We start from the raw sequence: 24,768 nt of genomic DNA, 5'->3' as shown, positions 1-24,768 counted from the left end.
AGATTTCACTAGGACCAAATATACCTGGGATGAGATTTTGACCAGCGCCCAGGGGTGCCATCTCACAGAGAGGTAGGGGTCGAGGTTGAAACGGAACATGGGAAGACCACAGCATATGTCATAAAGGGTGGAGACGTAAAGCAGATGAAGAGAAACTAAAACAAAGGAACTCCAGAATAGAACAAGAAGGGGGACAAGATAGGTATTATAAATGTGTAAAAACAGGCCATTTTAAGAGAGAATGCCCTGACCTAAAGGCCACAGAGGAAATTCCTCCTCTCGTGCCAACCTTCGGAGAGGAAGAATACGGGAGTCAGGGGATCTTTCTTTACCACCTTGAGTCCCACCAAGAGCCCTTGATAAATTTGGAGGTGGGACCAAACCATTAACTAATAACATTCCTCATTGATTCTCGAGCTACTTGTTCCTCCTTATGCTTTTCTCCAAGTGGCCTCAGCTGTTCTCCAGAAGAGCTACTACTATCTGGAGTGAAAGGAGAGAGGTTTAAGGCCAAAATCCTAGAAGATATGGAAATCAGACACAAAAATCAGGCAGCTAATATTCAATTTCTATTAATTCCTGAAGCAGGCACTAATTTGTTAGGAAGAGACTTAATGCTAAAGTTAGGTCTTGGACTACAAGTAGGGCCAAAGGGGTTCCTTCCCTCTCTCCACCTGCTAACTACTGTTGATGAGAGGAAAATTCATCCGGACTTATGGTCAAGAGAAGGAAACCAAGGGAGTTACAGATTCCCCCGATACAAATACATTTAAAGGTTCCAAGGGGGAGTAGCCCAGAGAAAGTAATACCTGATCTCCTTGGAAGGCCAGGTAGGACTAAAACCTGTGATTGAAGGCCTTATTAAAGATGGACTTTCAGAGCCTTGCATGTCTCCGTATAATACCCTTATCCTACCTGTCAGGAAGCCTGATGGATCCTACCTATTAGTACAAGATCTCACAGCTATAAATGAAATAGTTCAAACCACTCACCCTACTATGACAAATCCATATATTAACCTTAGTAAAATTCCGTAAAGTCATCAATGGTTTACTGTAATAGACTTAAAGGATGCTTTTTGGGCATGTCCCTTGGCTGAGGACAGCCGAGATCTATTCACATTCAAATGGGAGGACCCCCATACAGGACAGAAGCAGCAGTACCGGCGGATAGTATTACCCCAGGATTTGCGGATTCACTGAATATTTTTACTCATGCTCTAGACAGGATTATTAGAAAGACAGACACTCCACCACATTTACAATTAATCCTATATATGGATGACATACTTATATCTGGAGAAGATATAGAAAAAGTAAGTGAATACTCTGTGTACTTCCTGAATCATTTATACTCTAAGGGACTGCGGGTCTCCAAAGAAGAGCTCCAATATGTAGAACCAGAAGTTAGACATTTAGGTCATCTAATTAGCACGGCCAAAAGGAGAATAGGACCTGAACAGATCGAGGGAAATGTCTCCTTGCCCCTGCCTCAAACAAAACAGGAACTTATTTCTGGGATTGACTGGATACTGTAGATTATGGATTGATTCTTACACATTAAGAAGTAAATTGCTTTATGAGAAATTAACTAAAAATAGGCCAGACCCGCTTATAAGGGCTTCTGATGAAGTAGACCAAATAAATGAATTTAAAAGCATGATTAATATCTGCCCATGTCTTAGCCCTGCCTTCTTTAGAAAAACCCTTTCATCTTTTTGTTAGCATATAGACAATGGAGTGGCCCTTGGAGTACTCACTCAAGACATGGAGACCACCAGCAACCAGTTGGCTTTCTGTCCAAAGTCTTAGATCCAGTTGCCAGCGGGTGTCCCCAGTGCTTCCAGTCTGTGGCAGCCAATGGCATATTAGTGGAAGAAAGCAGAAAGATTACCTTTGGGGGATACTTAACAGTAAGTACACCCCATAAGGTCAATGTCATCCTAAATCAAAAAGCGGAAAGATGGCTAACTGATTCTAGGATTTTAAAGAATGAGGCTATCCTATTAGAAAGAGATGATCTAACTATAACCACTGATAGTTCACTCCACCCTGCTGGATTCTTAACAGGGAATCCATTGCTGCAAACAGAACATTTGTATCTAGATTTAATTAATTATGATACCAAGGTTCGACCAGACCTATCTGAAACCCCTTATAAAACAAGACAACATTTGTTCCTAGATGGGTCCTCTCAGATGTTTGATGGAAACAGGCACAGTAGATATGCTGTGGTGGATGGAGAAACTCTTGAGGAAACTGAATCGGGGCAATTACCTGATAGCTATTCTGCTGAAGGCTGTGAACTATTTGCTCTCAGTCAGGCCCTTAAATATCTAGAAAATGAGATAGGAACACTTATACAGGCTCTAAGTATGCTTTTGGGGTAGCGCATACATTTGGAAAAATTGGGACAGAAAGAGGCCTGATGAACAGCCAAGGCCGAGAGCTTGCTCATGAGTCATTAGTGACTTGTGTTTTAAATAATCTCCAGCTACCAGGAGAAATAGCTATTGTACATGTCCCTGGACACCAGCATGACTTTTCATTTGAAAGTCGAGGTAATAATCTTGCAGATCAGGTAGCCAAAACAGCAGCAATGGCTGTGAAACAAATATTTCATCTAACTCCCTCCCTCCTCTCCCCCAAATTAGCTCCTATTTTCTCTTCGGCCTAAAAGGAAAAACTGAGCAAAATGTGGGCTAAAGAAAATACAGAAGGGAGATGGATTCTCCCAGATCAGAGAGAGATGCTCTCCAAACCCCTTATGAGAGAAGTTCTGTCCCACTTACACCAAGGAACGCACTGGAGCCCTCAGGCCCTATGTGATGCTGTCCTCAGTCTATGGATGTACTGGGATCTATACCCTGGCCAGACAGGTCACTGACAGCTGCATTATCTGTAAGAAAACTAATAAGCAGGCCCTAAAGAAACTACCTCTAGGAGGAAGAACACCTAGGCTAAGACCATTCCAAAGTGTTCAAGTTGATTATACTGAAATGCTGCCAGTAGGCTAAAATACCTATTAGTGATAGTAGACCATCTCACTCATTGGGTAGAGGCCACTCCTTTCTCAAAGGCCACTACCGGTAATATAGTGACGGCCTTAATTGAACATATTATACCCAGGTTTGGATTAATAGAAAATGTTGACTCAGATAATGGGACCCACTTTACGGCACACATTATTATAAAACTGGCCCAGGTGCTGGACATAGAATGGGAATACCACATTCGGTGGCACCCCTCCTCCTCCGGGAGAGTAGAAAGAATGAATCAGAAAAGTCATCTAACTAAATTTTAGAGACTCGCCTACCATGGACCAAATGCCTCCCTATTGCTTTATTCAGAATCAGGACAGCTCCCCGAAGAGATATAGGTTCATCCCCCTATGAAATGTTATATGGATTGCCTTACTTACATTCCTCAGCTGACGTGCCTACCTTTGAAACCAAAGATCAGTTCCTTAGAAATCACATATTTGGACTCTCCTCTACTTTTTCTTCCCTTAAAACCAAAGGTCTTTTAGCACAAGCACCACCCTTGGAATTCCCAATACACTCGCATCAGCCTGGAGACCACGTCTTCATAAAGGGATGGAAGGAAGGAAGGCTTGAGCCAGCCTGGGAAGAACCCTACCTCGTGTTATTGACCACTGAAACCACAGTTCACACTGCCGAGAAGGGGTGGACCCATCACACTCGAGTCAAGAAAGCGTCGACACCCTCAGAATCCTGGGTTGTGGTCCCTGGGCCAAGTCCCACCAAGTTAAAATTAAGAAGAACCTAACATACCTTTATTTCTATTTTTCTTTCTTTCCTCTCACTATCTCTCATTTTATTATTAACATAACTAGATTGGAATCACCTCAAGTGATATCCTTTGATGCTTCTCTAGTGATGCCATGCGGGGACCTACATAACCAAAGGCAACTAGCCTCCTCAGAAAAATATGTATGTCCTGGTCCCCCATTTAATCTAACAGTCTCTCACTCCCATAGATGCGATCAATTACAGCCAAGACACCACTTCTTCATTCCTACCAAATGGCAGCCTTGCAGCAGTTGAAATGATGTTCTATGTTCTATGGACCAGTCAATATACAGGCTGGACCTCTACAGGAGGGGTTTGTACTGAGCTTAGGCCTAATCTTTATTTCACCAAAGGAAGCATTTCCCCTGATTGCAAGCTTTATCAGTGTAACCCTATTCTTACTTCTAATATAGATAATCAGCCAGCTATCAGCCATCTCTACGGTATTGGACAAATGTCAAAGGGGAAGGATCCTACAGAGAGGTTTGAAATACGCCTTCTCCCTCCTCCTCCTTTCCCTTCTCCAACCCCAGTAGTCTCGGCTTTAAATTAAACTTCTATTATCCCAAATAGTCCCTTACTAAATGATTAAGACAAAAGCATCAGTAGTACAAGTAAATGACTTAAAGCAGACTTTAGCTATTGAGACAGGGTATCAAGATGCAAATGCCTGGTTAGAATGGATTAAATATTCTGTCCACACTCTAAACAAAAGCAACTGTTACACTTGTGCACACGGTAAGCCAGAGGCCCAGATTATCCCCTTTCCACTTAAGTGTTCTTCACATGCGACGGATTTGGAGTGTATGGTAGCTCTCTTTCAAGATTCTACAGCCTGGAATGATGAATCTTGCCAAGCTCTCTCTCTGCTATATCCTGAAGTATAACACCCTGAGGGTCAGCCCCCGAGGGCCATTCAGCCTCCATCTTCCAGGGTAGAGTTTGCCTCGTGCCTCTCACGGCAGGAGAAGAACTCAATACTCCTTGGAAATTTCACAGGATGCAGGGAGGTAAGGCACTTCTAAGAGCTAACCCATGAAGCCTCCATCAGCCATCCTTGAGTGGGACATATGGTGGTAATGTGGGGGGGGGGCACTTACTGGATACTCCGCCATATAACTGGAATGGTACTTGCACTCTAGTCCAATTGGCTATCCCTTTTACCCTGGCATTTCATTGACAAAAAAAGGAAACACCCCACCACCAACATGCTAGAAGAGCTCCTTACAGATCCTTTTATCCTCATATCCATCTAGATGCAATGGGTGTTGCAAGGGGGGTTCCTGATGAATTTAAGGCCAGAGATCAGATAGCTGCTAGATTCAAGTCGACATTATTTTGGTGGGTCACGATAAACAAAAATGTAGACTGGATAAACTGTATTTACTATAATCAACAATGATTAGTTAACTACACCAAAGTGGTCAGGGGAATTGCAGATCAATTAAGATCTACCAGCCAAATGACACAGGAGAACAGAATCACTCTTGATATGATGCTAGCTGAGAAAGGTGGTGTTTGTGTAATGATTAAGACCCAATACCGCACATTCATTCCAAATAACACAGCCCCAGATAGAAGTATAACAAGAGCCCTAGAGGGATTTACTGCTTTATCAAACGAGCTAGCTAAGAACTCTGGCATAAATAACCCGTCTCTAGCTGGCTAGAAAACCGGTTTGGAAATTGGAAAGATACTTTAACCTCAATCCTCACTTCCTCAATAACTGTGTTAGGTATACTTCTACTTGCTGGATGTTGTGTCATACCCTGTATTCGACGGCTTGTACAAAGGCTCATCAGTACAACCCTTAATAATCTATCCTCTGCTTCTCCCTCACTCTATTCGGAAAGGTTGCTTTTATAAGGGGATCAAGCCAAACAACAAAGCAGAGACTTGCTAGACAAGTTTGAAGAATTATAAAACAAAAAGAGGAGGGAATTAAAAGGAATGGAGAAGTTCTTCAAAGTTTCTTAAATCCATACAGGATTTATCATTCCCCGGTTAAATGTTAGTATGGGTGTATTTCCAAGGCTGCTCCAGCTTGTTCCGGTAGGTTGAGATAAGGCTAAAATGAGTCCCAGATCAGGATACATGCCATTCCTTATTTGGGAACCCCTCTGACCTCTCATCACTAACTTCCTCTTTTCTTTGTCCTTTTTCCCTTCTTCCTATTTAGGAAAGTTTTAAATTATTAGCCAATCCAGTTAAGTTTAGAGTATGAGGTCCCATCTCAGCCAATGGGAACAAGACACAGCCATAGGGGATTGCATCAGGATGTAAAGGTTATAAATGTCCCCGTCTCCTTTTGTTTGGTGTGCTCTCGTGGCTGGACTGCTGGTGAGTGCACCCTTTCGGCAGAAAGTAAACCAGCCTTGCTGAGAGATCCTTTGTCTCGGTGTTGATTTCTTTACAAGATCAAACTCCCATGCCCAACAGCCTTTATTTCCAACTAGGGGAATAATGCCTCCAGGCACTATTCTTTTTCTGTTTTGCAGTCCAGGCAATCTTTTTCTGTTTAGCAGTCACAGGTGAGGATGGTATTAGCATCTTGTTTAGGCAGAAAAAATTGACAGTTAATGGGGTGGACTGGGTTGGGAAGAAATAATTTCTTCCAAATGTATTTATAGAAAATAAAAATATTTTTATAAAAGAAAGAAGTAATGAAATTAATCTTACATGTGCAAAGAAGTCTACAGTGTCTTAGGTTTTAAAAAATAGGTAAGTTAGAAAAGTGAAAAATCCACAAATATGTGGAAATGAAACATACTCTCAATCCAATGTGTCAAAGAAAAAGTCACAAGGGAACTTCAACACAAATAAAAACAAAAACATTTGGTATGCAAAACTTATGGGCTGCATAATAAGAACCTTGGTCTTCACAATCCCTTATTTTAATCCAGACACTCCTTTCTATTAATTCCAGTCCCCTAGACAATAACTTGCCTCCTTCAACCAACTGCTAATCAGAAAATCTTTGAACCCACCTATGACCTGGAAGACCCCACTTCAAGTTGTCCCACCTTTGCGGGCCAAACTAGTGCACACCTTACATGTACTGATTAATGTCTGCCTGTAACTTCTGTCCCCCTAAAATGTATAAAATCAAGCTGTAACCCAACCACCTTGGGTACAAGGTTTCAAGAACTCCTGAGGCTGTGTCACAGACCTTGGTCACTCTTATTTGGCTCAGAATAAACCTCTTTAAATCTTTAAAAAAAAAAAAAAAAAAAACTTATGGGATACAGCCAAAGATGTTTTAAAAGGAAATTCTACAGCTGTAAACATATACACTAAAAAAGAAACACCTCGGCCGGGCGTGGTGGCTCATGCCTGTAATCCCAGCACTTTGGGAGGCCAAGCGGGGCAGATCACCTGATGTCAGCAGTTCGAGACTAGCCTGGCCAACACGGTGAAACCCTGTCTCTACTAAAAATACAAAAATTAGCCAGGGCGTGGTGGCAGGCACCTGTAAGTCCAGCTACTCGAGAGGCTGAGGCAGGAGAATCGCTTGAATCCAGGAGGCAAAGGTTGCAGTAAGCCAAGATTGCGCCACTGCACTCCAGCCTGGGTGACAGAGCGAGACACTGTCTTAAAAAAAAAAAAAAAAAACTCACATTAACAACCCAACTTTTACCTCAAGAACTAGAAAAAGAAAAAAAGATAAAACCTAAGGCTAACAGAAGGAAATAATAAATATTAGAAATTAATAGTCAATAAGGAAGACTGAGGTGGAAGGACTGCCTGAGGCCAGGAATGCAAGACCGGCCTGGACAACACAGCAAGACCCCATCTTTACCCAAAAAAATAAAAACAATGAAAAGAAAAAAAGTGGCCAACCCTTAGCTAGACTACCGAAGAAAAAAAGAGATAAGACTCAGTAACTAAAAAGGAGGAGAGAAAACTTCCAAGCTCATTTTGTTTTGTTTTGTTTTGTTTTTGAGACGGAGTTTCACTCTTGTTGCCCAGGATAGAGTGCAACAGAGCGATCTCTGCTCACCACAACCTCCGCCTCCTGGGTTCAAGCAATTCTCCTGCCTCAGCCTCTCGAGTAGCTGGGATTACAGGCATGCGCCACCACGCCTGGCTAATTTTGTATTTTTAGTAGAGATAGCGTTTCTCCATGTTGGTCAGGCTGGTCTCGAACTCCCAACCTCAGGTGATCCGCCTGCCTCAGCCTCCCAAAGTGCTGGGATTACAGGCATCAGCCACCACGCCTGCCCCAAGCTCATACTTTGAAACCAGCATTACCTTTATACCAAAGTCAGATAAAGACTAAAGACCAGTATCCCTTATATATTGATATATTTATATCAATATAAATATTGATGCAAAATCTTGAACAAAACACTAACAAATGAATTCAACAGCACATTGAAAGGACTATACACCATGACCAAGTGGAATTTATTCCGGGAATGCGAGAATATTCAAAAACAAAAATCAATTTAATACATCACATTAACAGAATGAAGGATAAAAATCACATAATCATCTCAATTGATTCAGAAAAACCATCTGACAAGATCTGATACTCCTTCAAAATAAAGACACTCAACAAACTAGGAATACATGAAAACTACCTCAACATAACAAAGCTCATATATAAGATGATGCCCATAACTAACATCAAACTGAATGGCAAAAGACAGAAAGCTTTTCATCTAAGTCCAGGAACAAGATAAAGATGCCAGCTCTCATCACTTCTATTCAACACTGTATTGGAAGTCCTAGCCAGAGCAATTAGGCAAGAAAAAGAAATAAAAGGCATCCAAATTAAAAAGGAAGAAGTAAAATTATCTCTGTTCACAGATGACATGATCTTATACATGTAGAAAACCTTAAAGATTTCATTAAAAAAAAACTGTTAGAGCTAATAAACTAAAGTTGCAGGATAATCAATACACAAAAATCAGTTGCATTTCTATACACTAACAATGAATAATTTTAAGATAAATTAAGGAACAATTCCATTTAAAAATAAATTTCCATTAAAAATAAAATACCTAGAAATAAACCTAAACTAAGGAGGTTAAACGACTTGTTTACTGCAAACTACAACACATTGCCAAAAGAAAGTAAAGACAACACAAATAGAGAGACATCCCATGTTCATGGATCTGAAAACGATACGGTTAAGATGTCAATATTACCCAAAGCAGTTTACAGATTCAATGCAATCCTTACCAAAATCCCAATGGCATATTTTGCAGAAATTGAAAAAAATTCTAAAATTCATATGAAATTTCAAGGGACCCAAACAGCCAAAACAATTCTGAAAAAGAGCAAATTTGGAAGACTCACACTTCCTGATATCAAAACATACTACAGAGCTACAGTAATGAAAACGGTGTAATACTGGCACTGGCATAAAAACAGATACACAGACAAATGGAACAGAATCCAGAAATAAATCCTTGTGTATTTGGTCATATGTGTTTTTTGGGAGGTTTTTGTTTTTTAAAGATGGGGTCTCACCTTGTCACCTAAGCTGGAGTGCAGTGGCACAATCATAGCTCACTGCCACCTCAAACTCTTTAGGGCTCAAGGGGTCCTCCTGCCTCAGCCTCCCAAGTAGTTGGCACTACAGGCGCATGCCAACACGCCTGGCTAATTTTTGTATTCTTTGTAGAGACAGGCTTTCGCCATCTTGCCCAAACCGGTCTCGAATTCCTGGGCTCAAGCAATCCTCCAGCTTCAGCCTCCCAAAGTGCAGCGATTACAGGTGTGAGGCACCACACCTGGCCTCAGATGATTTTTGACAAGGGTGCCAACAGGCAAAGAATAGTCTCTTCAATAAACACTGTTGGGAAAACTGGATCCGAATGCCAAGGAATAAAGTTGTGCCCTTATCTTAACCATATATAAAAATTAACTCAAAATAGATTAAAGACCTGAACATGAGACCCAAAACTATAAAACTCCTAGATGAAAACATAAGGGAAATGGGGAAATACTTTGTAACAATGGACTAGGCAATGATTGTTTGGAGATGACACCAAAAGCACAGCTAATTAAAAGCAAAGACAGACAGATGAGACTACTCAAACTTAAAAACTTTCGTTCATCAAAGGACACAATCAACAGAGTAAAAGGCAACCTATGGAATAGGAGAAAAGATTTGTAAATAACATACCTGGTAATGGGTTGATATCTAGATTATATTTTAAAACTCCTACAACATAGCATCAAAAAATGAATTAACCCAATTTTTAAAATGGGCAAAAGACTTAAGCAGACATTTCTCCAAAGATGATATATACTAGCCAACAGGCATATGAAACGTGCTCAACATCACTAATCATCAGAAAAGTGCAAATCAAAACCTCTATGAAATATCAGCTCATACCCATTAGGATGACTACTATGAAAAAAAAAAACAAAACAGAAAAAAGAACAAATGTTGGTGGGGATATGGAGAAATCAGAACCCTTGTACATTGTGCTGGAATTGTAAAACAATCCAACTACTACAGAAAACAGAATGACTGCTCCTCAAAAAACTAAAAACAAATAATCGTGTGATCCAGTAATCCCACTTCTGGGTATAGATCCAAAAGAACTGAAAGCAGGGTCTCAAGGAAATATTTGCACACTCATGTTCATAAGCACTATTTACAATAACCAAGAGGTAGAGACAACCCAAATGTCCATCAAGAGAAGAATGGATAAACACAACATGCGGTATACATAAAATGAAATACTATGCAGCCTTACAAAGGAAATCCTGTGACAGGTACAACATGAAGGAACTTTGAGGGCATTAAGTGAAATCAGCCAGTCACAAAAGAACAAATATTGTGTAATTTGACTTATACAAAGTGTCTAAAGTAGTCAAATTCATACAGAAAGTAGAATGGTAGTTAGCAGGGGTTTAGGAAACAGGACAAAGGAGAGTTGCTGTTATAGGGGTATGGAGTTCAGTTCTGCAAAATGAAAATGTTCTAGAGATCTGTTTCACAATATAAATATGCTTAACACTACTGAACTATACACATAAAGATAATTAAGACAGTAAAGTTAAATGCTTTTTATAACAAATTTTTAAAAGATATGTAAAAAATGGTAAATTACAAAACAGTATAGATGTATATAATGCAGAGCAACAATTCTATTTTATTTTGAAAGAAAAAAAACAGCAGCTAACATTTGAGATTTTACTACATACCTAGCACTGATGAGGCAGAGAATTAATCCTCACAACACCACCAAGAGGTAGGTACTATTATCACAGATATCTCATTTTACAGATAAGAAAGCTGAGGCACAGATTAACATGTCCAAAAAACACAGGGGTAATTAATGACAAGTCCAGGTTTTGAATGCAGGCCCTCTTAAGACAGCATCCATGTTCTTAACCTGTATATAATACATATGTAAACGTCTGGAAAGATAAGAAACCAAACAATGCTTTGGTTTTAGGATGCTAGAATTATGACAGTTTTCACCTAACACACTTCTGTTTTAAATTTCTGCAAAGATCATGTACTCCTTTTCATAATAATGTATTTAAAAGGAAATATTTACATTTTGGAAAAAAATATTCAACTGAACAGCAAGGTCTTTATCCCTACTAACAATCATTTCATTTCCTTATATTTCTGTACTTGGACTCTTCCTTAAAGCTGCTAATCTACTTGCTACTACCTACATGCCTCAGCTTCCTACTTCCCTAAACACATCCTTTCCCTGCAGAGAATGTCCTCTCCTTCACCTTAATATATACCATTTTATTTACCTACTCATCTATTTGATTTTCACACCTATTTTATTTATCAAAGTTCAGTTCTTAACTCCTTCATGAGGCGTTTCAAAGCCTGTCTTTACCTAGTCCAGCTACTTAGTGTGCTGGACTTAAAAACTGTTCTTTAGCTGTTTTATCTGTGTCCTCCACATCAGCAATGTTCCTTGAAGATGTCACTACCCCTTCTTCTAAAGGCAAGGACATTACAGGAGGAAGCATACCTAGCACTCAGATGTAGATTTCTAAAAACATTCCTGCCAGAAACCAGGGCTGCTTAGAAACAAGACTGATTGCAGAATTGGGGCTGGGAAAGTATTAGGGAATGTGTTTTATCATATGCCAGAAAGCTAGGAAGCTATCAGAGAGTAATGAAAGAGACTCAAAAGGATATAGAAGCCACTTTGAAGGTGGTAACACTAATCAAATTTGAGACAATTTGAACATGAAAAAGAAAACAATCCAAAGCTCCTAATTGAAAACAACAAACATTTGCAACTACTGGTTAGTGCCCAGTACACAACCATTTCTATCTTCTTGGTAGGAATGGTGGAACGTAGTTCATTCACCAGTTGATGAGGGAAAACTCTTCCTTACAGGAAAAAAAAAAAAAAAAAAAAAAAAATCAGCTATTGAATGACAGACTTAGGGAGAAAATCACCATTTGCAACCTCCACTGAAATAATTATCAGGTAAAGATCATCGCAATGCTAAAATCACTCAGAGAAAGACTGTTGAGAAAATGCATACTCTCCAAGTGCCAGAATATCATCCCACAGATTAAATGCCAATTATGAGGTTAAAAAAAGTACCTGTGCAGTCAATGGTGATCTGCTAGGAACAGAACCACCAGCCACTCTGTGCCTCCTGATGTGATGAAATGTGAAGTGGATAACATCACCTGTGAGTCTTGTCAACAGCCTTTCACAGTCAGGCGCAGTGGCTCACACCTGTAATCCCAGTACTTTGGGAGGCCGAGGCAGGCAGATCACTTGAGCCTAGGAGTTAGACAGCAGCCCAGGCAACATAGGGAGATCTCCATCTCTACAAAAAGTACAAAAAGTAGCCAGGCATGGTGGCATGCCTGTGGTCCCAGCTACTCAGGAGGCCAAGGCGGGAGCATCACTTGAGCTCAGGAGGTTGAGGCTGTAGCGAGCCGTGATCGCACCACTGCACTGTAGCCTGGGCAACAGAATGAGACCCTGTCTCAAAAAAAAAAAAAAGAAAAAAAAAGTGTTTCACAAATCTAACAGCAGTTAGGCTTGATTTCTGGCTTACAGAAACTACAAGGGACAAAAGAACAACTTAAAGACACTTTGAGGAAATAATCAGTTAATCAAAAATGTGTAACATTCTACAAGACAATTGACTAGCCTCTTCAAGAAGTTAGTATCATGAAAATAAGATGAGGACTATTCTAAATTAAGAGACATGACAGCCAAATGCTGTATGTGAGCTTTGATAGGTTCCTGATTCTATAATCAAAAAGCAAAACAAACAAAAAAGCTTTTATGGATGACATTTGGGAGATAATTGAGAAATTTAAGTAAGATTGGCCTATTAGATGAAATCAGAGAATTATTGTTAATCTTCTCAGGTGTAATAATAGTATTATAGTTAAGAATGCCCTTGTCATTAGAAAATGCTTGCTGAATATTTAATAGATTCACTGTCGTGTTTTGTGTGTCTTATTCCCAAAATATTTCAACAAATACACATATACACACACACCCAATACACATACAAGCACACATAATAAAACAAATACAGCAAAATGTTAACTTAGGTGATGAGTATACTAAAATTATACTATATTCTTCTTTAAACTTTTCTATTTGTTTGAAATTCTTCACAGTAAAAAGCTAGAGAAACTCAGTAAAATTATAAAAAATTCAAGGAAAACATAGTTCCTTGTCTATAACTTTCACTAGCACTTCCCTGTTATTTATCTTTTTTCCAGTACTTCTTGTCTATACAAGAATAGCATAAGCCCCTTGAAGACAGTTAAACCCTTTTAAATTTTTGCAAGTGTACTGATGCAAATAGCCCAATGAACACTGCTGTTCATGAGTAATACACAACTCCGGACTGGCAAAAATAAAAAGTCTGTTAACAAGTCCTAGCTAGCATATGAAACAACATAAACTCTCTGTAAGTACAACCATTTTTGTTTTTTGTTTAATGCTAAAGTCTGAGATTTTAGTGCAGTCATCCGAGTATGTACATTGTACTAAATATGTAGTTTCTTATCCCTCACCCCCAACCCGCCCTCCCCCTTTCTGAGTCTCCAAAGTCCATTATACCACTCTGAATGTCTTTGAGTACCCACAGCTTAGCTCCTACTTGTAAGTGAGATGACATGGTACTTGGTTTTCCATTCCGGAGTTACTTCACTTAGAATAACGGCCTCTGGTTCCTTCCAAGTTGCTGCAAAAGATATTATTTCATTCTTTTTTTAATGGCTGGGGAGTATTTCATGATGTATATGTATCAAATTTTCTTTATCCACTCATCAGCTGACACTTAGGTTGGTTCCATATCTTTGCAATTGTGAAATGTGCTGCGATAAACATACATATACAGGTGTCTTTTTATATAATGACTTCTCTTCCTTTGGATAGGTACCCAGTGGTTTCTACAGTGGTTGTACTAATTTACATTCCCACCAGCAGTGTTTAAGTATTCCCTTTTCATCACATCCATGCCAACATCTATTGTTTTGACTTTTTAGTAACGGCCATTCCAGCTGGAGTAAGGTGGTATCTCATTGCGGTTTTAATTTGCATTTCCCTGACGATTAGTGACATTGAGCATTTTTTCATATGTTTGTTGGCCATATCTTCTTTTGAGAAAATTCTATTCAGGTCATTTGCCCACTTTTTGATGAGATTATTTGATTTTTTTTTCTTGCTCATTTGTTTGAGTTCCTTGTAATTCTGGGTATTAGTCCTTTGTCAGATACATAGTTTGCAAATATTTTCTCCCTACAGGTTGTCTGTTTACTGTGATTATTATTATTTTTGCTGTGCAGAAGCTTTTTACTTTAATTATGTCCCAATTATTTATTTTGAAGTACAACCACTTTGGAAAACAATCTGGTATCATCAAAGTAAAGCTAAACACATATCCTATGACCCAAAAAATGTTCTCCTTAGGGGTATACCCAAGAGAAATTCTTGCAAACAGGCACCAAGAATCAGGCACAAGAATGTCTAGAGCAGCGCTATTTATAATAGAAAAACCGTAACACCCCAATTTCCACTGACAGAAGAATGAAAAAGTTATGACATATTAATTCACTGGAATATCACATAGCAGTGAAAACAATGAAAATGAACCAGAGCTACAATTAAACATGGATAAATCTCAGGAACATAATGACAAACAAAAAAAGGCATGTTGTAGAAGAATACATGTAATCATTTTGTTTGTAAAAAAATTTCAAAAACATTAAGAATACATTTTTTAAGAAATCAAACATGGAAATGCAAATGAATGATAAACACAAAATTCAGGATATGGAATACCTCTTGGATGAGGGACAAAGACAAAGGAGCCTTCTGTTTTCACTTGTTTTCCTGGCAATGTTCTTTTTAGTAAGTTAGATGGTAGGTATATAGGCATTTACTATATCATGCTTCTTTACATCCCGTGGATGATTTGCTGTGTTATTTTGTGTGTGTGTGTGTATCTGTCCACAGTTCCTTGGCTAATAACTCCCCTAGCCTTGTTGCAGTCTCGTTATATTGTTGGGTGCTTTAGGCCTCAGGAAACAGACTCTCTCCAACCTTCTCCTGCTCTCTACCTTTCACCCCACCTGAAGGCAGGTCTCTAACCCCCACCCCCCACCTTTGTGATGTGGGTCATAAGACTCTCATTCCAGAGAGGGTCCCACCCCATATACCCTGAAGGAATGAAGCTTCCATAGAAACCCAAGACGATTGGGTTCAGACAGTTTCCAAATAGCTAGCTGAACACTGAACTCATGGAAGCTTGGCATCCCTTCCCCCATACCTTGCCCTATGCATCTCTTCATCTGTATCCTCTGCAATATCCTTTATAGTAAACTAGTAAAATAAGTATTTTCCTGAGTTCTGTGAGCTGCTCTAGCAAATTAACCAAACTCAAAGAGGGGGAGCATGAGAACCCCAACTTGAAGCCACTCAAGTTTTAAGTTCCGGAGGCCCAAACTCGTGACTGGTGTCTGAACGGGGTGGGAATGGGGCAGTTTCGAGGACTAAGCCCTCTATCTGTGGGATCTGACACTATATCCAGTCAAACAGTGTAGGAAATGAACTAAAGGACACCCAGTTGGTGTCCACTGCAGAAATGATTGCTCGCTTGGTGGTGAGGAGAAACCCCCATACGTTTGGTTACAGAAATCATCTGTGTTGATGACTGTTGTGGTATGAGAACAGAGGGAAAAAAGTTTGAGTTTTTTCCCAAACATTTACTAATATTTTTATTCTACTCAATACCAAAAACAATTTAGAAAACATACATCTATAGATCCTGACTTTATGGTCCTTAAAACTTTAATTCAAAAGCAATATTAAATTATTCATGTAACAACAGTCACATTTCTCTCTATCATTTGTTTAGTGGAGTGAGAAGTTAACAGTATTCTAATAGTCAATCCCATCCCTATTACCAGTTAGTGAAATAATCAGTAATAACATAAATCCCCACTCAGAAGACAAAAAAAAGTTATGACATTTTTAAAACCTAACGGAACTTACATTTACCTATTTTATTGAATGATTAAGCCTGTAACTTGCTGGATAAGACAGGGTTAACCTTCAGATTGTGATGGAAAGATTGGTTTGCGTTTTGCACTTAAATCACAGCAGAATCATTAAACACACATTCAAAACACAGAGAAGTCTCTGTTGCCTCCCACTTTATAATGATAAGGGAAGTTGCTAAAGTTACAATTTCACTTATCATTTATATCCTAATCACTCTTTAAAGGCTTGAGCCTGTGACCCAGATAAATGCCACATGAGCAGATAGCAGACCCTAATTAAGGGGCTTTTCTTGGTTTGTTGTTTTTTGTTTGTTTGTTTGTTTTTGAGACAGTCTTATTCTGTCGCCCAGGCTGGAGTGCACTGGCGCAATCTCAGCTCACTGCAACTCCACCTCTCAGGTTCAAGAGATTCTTGTGCCTCAGCCTCCTGAGTAGCAGCTGGGATTACAGGCATGCACCATCACCACCCAGCTAATTTTGTATTTTTAGTAGAAACGGGATTTCCCCATGTTGACCAGGCTGATCTCGTAGCAAGAGATCTGCCCGCCTCAGCCTCCCAAAGTGCTGGGATTACAGGCATTAAGCCACCGCGCCTGGCCTTAACAGGGTTTTTAGAAATGTTTTCCAACAGACATGGCACAGCTCTGGTATATCAGGAAGAAATCTTTACTGAGCCTTGCAATAAGTCAGGTTACTGGAGATAAAAACAGGGGAGAACTTATTTACAACTTATAAAGCATGAGAAGTTCCACGGGGTCCCTATCCTAATTTCATCCATAAGGTGCCCCACACACATACACACACACACAATGAGAAAGGCAGGCCTCGTTTACAGAGTGTTTTGAATTGCTCTTTATTCAAAGCCACAGACAAGACTGATACCAATCAAGGAAATCAAAGTAAAAGACTTATAATTGTTGAGCTGGGAGCACTACCTGCCCAAGCATGAATAAAAGAATGCTTCATGTTAAAACTGTGAGGTCAGGCGAAGTTCAGGATCAAGCACAAAGGGTTGTAATTACATTTATATTCCATTACATTAAACATTTGATACAGAATGAAGCTCAACGGTTGCTTTATAAAGTATTTCTGCCTATTTAATATCTATCTAAAAGTGTTTGCTATTGCAGTAATACCAAAGACAATTACAGAAGCAGTTACCGTGCCACTGCTTTTCTTCCGAATATCTAGAGCTGGAATGAGCTTAGCTATGCGCTTATGTCTGTCACTCCTATGAAATTTACTAAAACTTAACTAAAATTTTGCAAATATGCTAAACATGAAAAAGATTCACCTTAAAAAACCATGACTAAAACTTGATTTCAATCCGCAAACTAAGTGAACAGTATAAGATCACGTTTCCTATAGCACTTCAATTTCCAAAAAGGTAACTCAAAGACTTGTATAACTTTTGATTGCCTACCAACCAAATGATGCTTGTTTGTTGTTGCTGTTTTACAAATTCTACTCTAATGTAGGTATATTTCATGCCAAAACTTCATAGATTACCAGAAGGCCCTCAAACCAACAATAACGCACTAACTACACTGTGAGAACCACTGTTCTGGACAAGGATATAGAATTAGCTTAGGACAGTTCAATTCTGGGTTCATGTACCAAATCATGTACCATTATTATATGTTCCTGAGTAAGTCAAAATGATTTAAATTTTCGAGGAACATTTATTGAAGAGTAAACAGCAGCTAAAAAACTGAAAAGAAATTAAATTCAACTATAAGTGAATAAACAAATGACAGTACACCCATAACAGTCTTTATAATGGATCATGTAAATGTAGCCATGACATGACACTATCAAAACACTGGTTAAGACATAAGGATGAGAAAATTCTCTAAGATTATATGTATTATGGTTGCCATTTTTGTAAAAACATGCACAACTATGTGCACATGAAAATATGCAAATATGTTCTTAAGAATACACACCAAAATTTTATAGAAATCATGTCTGGGTAATTGATTATCTTCACATATATTTTCTATTTTTCTACAATAAATAATTCATTAAATTATTTTTGTTTTGTTTTAAAAAGACTCATAATTTCTCTTTACCTCATCCTATCTTTTTGCTTATAAGAAGCTATGACATTTGTACCTAAACTCAGCTAACTTACAGCAGTGTTTAAGGGTGGTCTGAAGTGACATGAGGAATTTAAAGAAAATCCCTATAAATAAAAATGCAGAACATGATAATATCTCCTTTAATGAAGATGAATTCCAGAAACACCCTGCACTGGCAGGAATGTTGTTACTGACAGAGAAAGTTTCAGAGGGCAGGGCTGCATTTCAAAGATGCTGCATGTTATAAGGGCAATTCCTTCCCTACCTTCTAACTCCAACCTACAAGATGCTCAACAAGACTTTCTTCCAGCCAGGTGCAGTGGCTCACCACCTGTAAAGACAGCACTTTGGGAGGCTGAGGCAAAGTGGAACTCAGAAATTCAAGACCAGCCTGGGCAACATGGTGAAACCCCGTCTCTACCAAAAACACAAAAAATTAGCCAGGTGTGGTGGCTCAAACTGGTGTTCCCAGCTACCTGGGAGGCTGAGGTAGGAGGATCACTTGAGCCTGGGAGGTGAAGGTTGCAGTGAACCAAGATCACGCCACTGCACTTCAACCTGGGTTGACAGAGTAAGACCTCAACTCAAAAAAAAAAAAAGAGAGAGAGAAGAAAAACTGTCTTGTTATTTAAAAAAAAAAAAAAAAAAAAAAGACTTTCTTCCTGGATTCAGTTAATCATGTTACCTGCCACTTCTTTTAAAGAACCTATTATTGGATTTGTCAAAAATGTTCATAAACAAGTACCATTTCTCCTCAAAGATTTTTAAGCCTTCCTTGGTACTGATTATAATAACATTACATATGAGGTTATATGCACAATAAGGCCCAAATTTACTATATGCTCTACTAGGCACCCTGGATGCTCTCTTAGTCACCTTCCGCTCAACTCCATCGAAGAGGATGCTTCATTAGGCATAGGAGGGGACTTACCCAAGGTCATGGGAGCAAAATCCAGGTCGCCTTCCACTTACACTGTGCTTACTACCTTTTATGCCTTATAAATATAAATAGTTACAGATCACTCAGGTCCCTCCCAGCTGATCCTCTAACCAGAGAAGACAGCAACTGCCCTATGCTATTCACAAAGTTAAACATCAGCTAAAAAACTGAAAAGTAACTAAATTCAACCATAAGCAAATTAATGACAGTGTATCAACAATATAGTATACAATTCAGTGTTTACAAAGGATAATGTAAATACAGAATTTCTTTGTTTTCCATTGCAAGCCCACTGATCTCCTTTCTTTCATTTAAGGAAATGAGGGCCTACTGTGGGCAAGGCACTTTGGAAAATACAAAGATGAGTAAAACACGCCCTCTGTCCTCAAAAAATTCTTACACACAAATGAAAAAGACATACATAAACTATTAAATAGAAAGGAACACTTCTATTGATAAATACAATCGAACATCAAGAACTCTTGGAAAATTCAATTTTCAAGTAAAACTGGTTGTACTCCTCTAAAGAACAAAAGCTTTCCTTAAAATTAAACATCCTAGGCTGGGCACAGTGGCTCATGCCTGTAATCCCAGCACTTTGGGAGGCTGAGGTAGGCAGATCACAAGGTCAGGAGTTAGAGACCATCCTAGCTAACACGGTGAAAGCCCGTCTCTACTAAAAATACAAAAAAATTAGCCAGGTGTGGTGGTGCGCACCTGTAATCTCAGCTACTGGGGAGGCTGAGGCAGCAGAATCGCTTGAACCCGGGAGGCAGAGGTTGCAGTGAGCCGAGATCACACCACTGCACTCCAGCCTGGGTGACAGAGCAAGACTCGGTCTCAAAAAAAAAAATTAAGCATCCTAGATAAAATATTTCTACTTTCCTAAACATAAAACAGTATAACAATAAAAAGAGCTAACATTCATTAAGTTTACTAATATGCTAAGAGCTTTACATACTTTGGATTTAGTCTTCATCAAAACCCTGAGGTAGCTATTATTAATAGCCCCATTTTAAAAAGATACAGCTGAAAAAGAGAGGTTATTTGCCCGTCACATAACTAGTAAATGATGGAGCTGTGATTCAAACACAGCAGTATACCTCTCTATTTTGATGCATTTATCCATTAATTCAAACATTTAATGGCCACCTACTGCATACAGAGCATCATACTGGGAAATGAGAACAGGGCAGTGAACAAGATAAGATCATTCATGAAGTTCACCTTCTGACTAAAAAACAGACATTCTTGGTCGGGCAAGGTGGCTCACACCTGTAATCCCAGCACTTTGGGAGGACAAGGCGGGTGGATCACCTGAGGTCAGGAGTTCGAGACCAGCATCAACACGGAGAAACCCCATTCTACTAAAAATACAAAATTAGCTGAGCGTGGTGGTGCATGCCTGTAATTCCATCTATTCGCGAGGCTGAGGCAGGAGAACTGCTTCAGCTAATTTTTGTATTTTTAGTAGAGACAGGGTTTTGACATGTTGCCCAGTCTGGTCTCAAACTCCTGACCTCAGGTGATCCACCCGCCTAGGCCTCCCAAAGTGCTGAGATTACAGGCGTGAGCCACCATGCCCAGACAACCCCATATTTCATCACAGATGTATAAAGTGGCTTAGGATAAGTTACAGTGACTTGATCAAGGTCTCAAGCTGGGATTGGGGGAATAGCTGTGATTTCAGAAGACAGGTGACACTTCGGAAAGGAAAGAATGTAAACATAGCCTTTGGCTACAGCAAGAGACTCGGAAGAGGGGCCCTGAATGTGGGGCTGGAATCATGAAAGCAATGAGGGATACCCATAATCAGACTGCGGGAAAAATAACTTCTGTACAAAAGGTTTTGTTTGATAGGGTTTTTTGTGGGCGTTTGTTTGCAAGGGGAGGAATTACAGTAGAGAAATAAATTAAGAGACTATGACAACTGATTTGGTGGGAAATTTTAAAAGCTGACCATAAGAGGTGGTAACAGAAATGAAGAAAAAGAGACAGTTGGGACAGCCACTCTGGGAATATTTGAGTGCATGTCTAACAGTGACACCAGAAATATACCTGCAGAATCCAACATGTAAATACCTCCAATCCTAACACACGGAATAAACCCTAGATGTTTTGTTTTCACAAATGTGTCTAGCATTTTTCCACAAACCCCAGTGATTCAACCTTCTTTCTACCTGTTTCATAAATGTGGTTTCACACTACCTTTTTAAAATCTTAACAGCAGAATGTCATACATATTAATTCAAAATGCCACCTACTTTTAAAGTTATTCTACTCAGATGGTACAACTGTCAAAAGCAAACACTGTTCCTTAAGTTCAGGTCCCACACAGGCCACAACAAGACAGAATTTGGAAATTTTAAAGAATCTAAAGGACGTGTACTAAGTTTAACATGAGTAATGCTCAACATGTTAAACCTAGTACTGGTCCTTTAGATTGTTCAGTAATGCTATTTTTAGATCAAACAACACTCCTCCACGTGCAAGTTTTTCCAAATTATACTAACAAGGTCAACGATCATATCCTATCTAAAAACAAGACTATATAACACAGCTAAGACCTTTTGCAATGGCTTATCTACAAGTATTGTGACGTAAAGATTGTATTTATTTATATCTTTACGTTTTTACATGTTTTATGTTGGAAAATACTTTTATTATTTGTATTGTGTTCATATATCTGCCTTCATTCTTATTCATATTTTTATTTATGGCAGAGTTAAATCGTACTAGAATCCTTTAAAAAATAAAGGGCTTTACATTATAACAGCATTTCACGTTCCTTGGATAATCTGGGTCTCAGAAGAAGCTTGTGAAACTTACAAAGAAAGCTATAATCATCCTCTCTGTACAAGGTAACACTGGAACTCAGAAAGATTAAGTAACTTTACTAATTCAAGATCGCACAGTAATTGGCAAGGGAAGGGCCCCAATCAGGCCTTCTCTTTATTCCTGCTCTCCTCCCGACAGGACACTACCAATTTAATATTTGAATATTCATGCGCCTCTCTTCAGTAAACCTGGACTGTAACTAAGAGTCATACTATTGCCGCCCAGCCCTCATCCTGGGTCTCGACGTGCAGCAGCAACACTAGTACTCTTCAGTAAACAGAAACACGAGCACACGCTTCAGTCAGGACCCCATTCAACGCTGGTTTGCTCTACTGCACAAAACTTAACTAAAATACACTACTACAGCATTCACGCCTAACCCTCAATGGAACTGTCCTTGTCACTCTGGGAAATTCAATCACAGGTGACTCATCCCGTTAGCTTACAGTTTTGTAAATTAATAATTTTATATACCGAAGGAAAAGAATGAATTACACAGACCTCTCCCTTCCCCACCCCCAAAGTTGCTTAAGTGTCAAAGCACGGTAGTAAAGCACAAAGAAGTGGGGCTGGAGCTAGCTAGCGTTCCTCCCCTCTGCGACTCCGACCGTCCTCGGGCCACCCATCTCTCAGAGCCCGGCGGGTCGCTTCAGCCCCCCACCCCGCAGGGACCCGACGGACGGCTCGGCAGCCTCCAGCGCCCAGACCCGAGCCCCCCCGGTGCTGCGGATGTGGAGGCTCGCGACGTTCGGGCTGCCCTCCTTCCCGGCGCCGCTACCTGCCTCCGGCAGCCCGCACACCTGGCGGCCCCCGCCCCAGCGTGGGGAACCCGCCCCAGAACGCGGAGGTCTAGCGCGGCCACGCGACTCCGCACAAGCCCGCTTCCGCCCCAGCCCACATGGCCGCGGCGGGCGGCGCCCCCGCCCCCGCGTGAGCCCCGCGCGGTTCCCCAGGACCCGGAGACCCCAGGAGGCAAGAGGGGGCGGTGGCGACGCGGGTGGGAGGAGGAGGAAACGCGGCCGGGGGGAAGAGGAGGAGCGCGTCCCGACTCGCCGCGAGGGCGGGAGGAGCCAGCAGGGGAGAGGCGAGGAGGGGTCCCGCAGCGGCGGCAGATCCGCGGGGCAGCGGGCGTCTACCTGCGAGCAGAAGTACGAGCCCTGGATGCCCAGCTTGATGCAGGTGGGACACTGGAGCTTGGCCTCACTGCTGCAGCCGTCTGTCTCGCACACCCGCGTCTCCACGGCCGCCATGCTGCCTACCCGCTGGAAGAGCGCCTCACCGAGGAAGAGGCGGCGGCGGGAGGGAGGAACGGCCGGGCGGAGGGGAGGGGAGAGAGACCGAGTCGGGGGAGGAGCTCGGCCAGCCGCTGGCCTGGGAGCGGGAGGGGGAGGAGCCCAGGGCCGGCCGGGACCACTCAGCTCGCCCCGCCCCCGCCCCGCGCGCGCAGCTGGTGCCCCGCCCCGCAGCCTTCGCCCCGCCCCTCGCCGGTGGTGCCTGCGTGCCCAAGCCTCCCGGCGGCGCGCACATTGGGGCTGTAAGGGAGCTCGGCAGGGCCCCACCATTCGGCGCCGTCGGGCGTCGGCCAGCAGAGAACGCGACTTGCGGGCGCCTGGCGGTGAGGAGCCGCCCTCTCGCGGCGCACTCTCTGTGCCTACAGTCAGATAAGACAGTCGTCCTCACTGACGAACATCCAGGAGCCCTGATCATCCCCGACACCCGCAGGCGGCTGGAGAGGGCGCTGCGCTCCTCTGCGTTGGTTCCCCCCGCCGCTCCTTGGAGAACAGTCCCTTGGGTTAAGTTCTGTTTCTCATTGACATTGTCGGGTCTGAGGCCCAAGGACCACCGCTCATTCACAGAAAGGAGAGCCATAGAGCTGTCAATGAGACGGTGGGCTGGGATTCACATCTGCCCTCCCTCCTGCCTTTTTTTTCCCACACACCACCTCCCCCCTTTCAAAACCGATAGTGCTAGTAATAGTAACACAACTATCAGGTATTCAATACAAATAATAATTTTTTTGTATAATCCCTGTTGATTGCTTCAGCGGTAAATAGGGGAGAATTGTGCTGATCCTGAAATGTCAGGGTCGAAAGAAGCTGTAAAGGCCTTCCGCCGCGAACCTGTTGCTTCAATCTTTTCAGCTGTATTCCAGGTCGGCTGTGTTGTAACTCATGCTTGAGTGCCTCCCTGTCATTAGGGAGGAGCGAAAAACTAACATTTAATGATCACAAAAGGCTGTGAACTTTGTTATTGTATTTTTTTAACTTCTCCGTACTTAATACACCAGAAAAGCTCAAAGCTCATATTACTTTTATTTTTAAGAACTTTGTTTTGGCTAGGAGCGGCGGCTGACGCCTGTAATCAATCCCAGCACTCTGAGAGGCCAGGGCATCCAGGGCACCAAGGCCAGCGGATTCTTTGAGGCCAGGAGTTCGAGACTAGCGTGGAAATATGGCGAAACCCCATCTCTACAAAAGCTAAAACTAAAAACTAAAAAATTAGCCGGGCATGGTGGCAGGCCCCTGTAGTCCCAGCTACTGAGGAGGCTGAGCTGGGAGGATCCGTTGAACCTGAGAAGTCAAGGATATGGTGAGCTATGATCCTGCCACTG

At 41.1% G+C, this 24,768-nt stretch overlaps 1 protein-coding gene across 5 annotated transcripts in view; it reads right to left on the bottom strand.

Annotated features, from left to right (window-relative positions):
* Positions 1-23,567, bottom strand: part of METAP1 (methionyl aminopeptidase 1) — a 66,852-nt gene extending 43,285 nt beyond the window's left edge. Inside the window, exon 1 of one of the 5 annotated variants that reach the window (XM_054553214.2) lies at positions 23,294-23,567. In XM_054553214.2, coding sequence (XP_054409189.1) covers positions 23,294-23,407 — 114 coding nt within the window. In that variant the 5' untranslated portion in view covers positions 23,408-23,567. 5 annotated transcript variants of the gene reach the window in all.
* Positions 23,568-24,768: the final 1,201 nt, after the last annotated feature.

This window comes from Pongo abelii, chromosome 3, assembly GCF_028885655.2.
Source record: "Pongo abelii isolate AG06213 chromosome 3, NHGRI_mPonAbe1-v2.0_pri, whole genome shotgun sequence".
Lineage (NCBI taxonomy): Eukaryota > Metazoa > Chordata > Mammalia > Primates > Hominidae > Pongo > Pongo abelii.
This window is presented reverse-complemented; position numbering and strand designations above follow the sequence as displayed.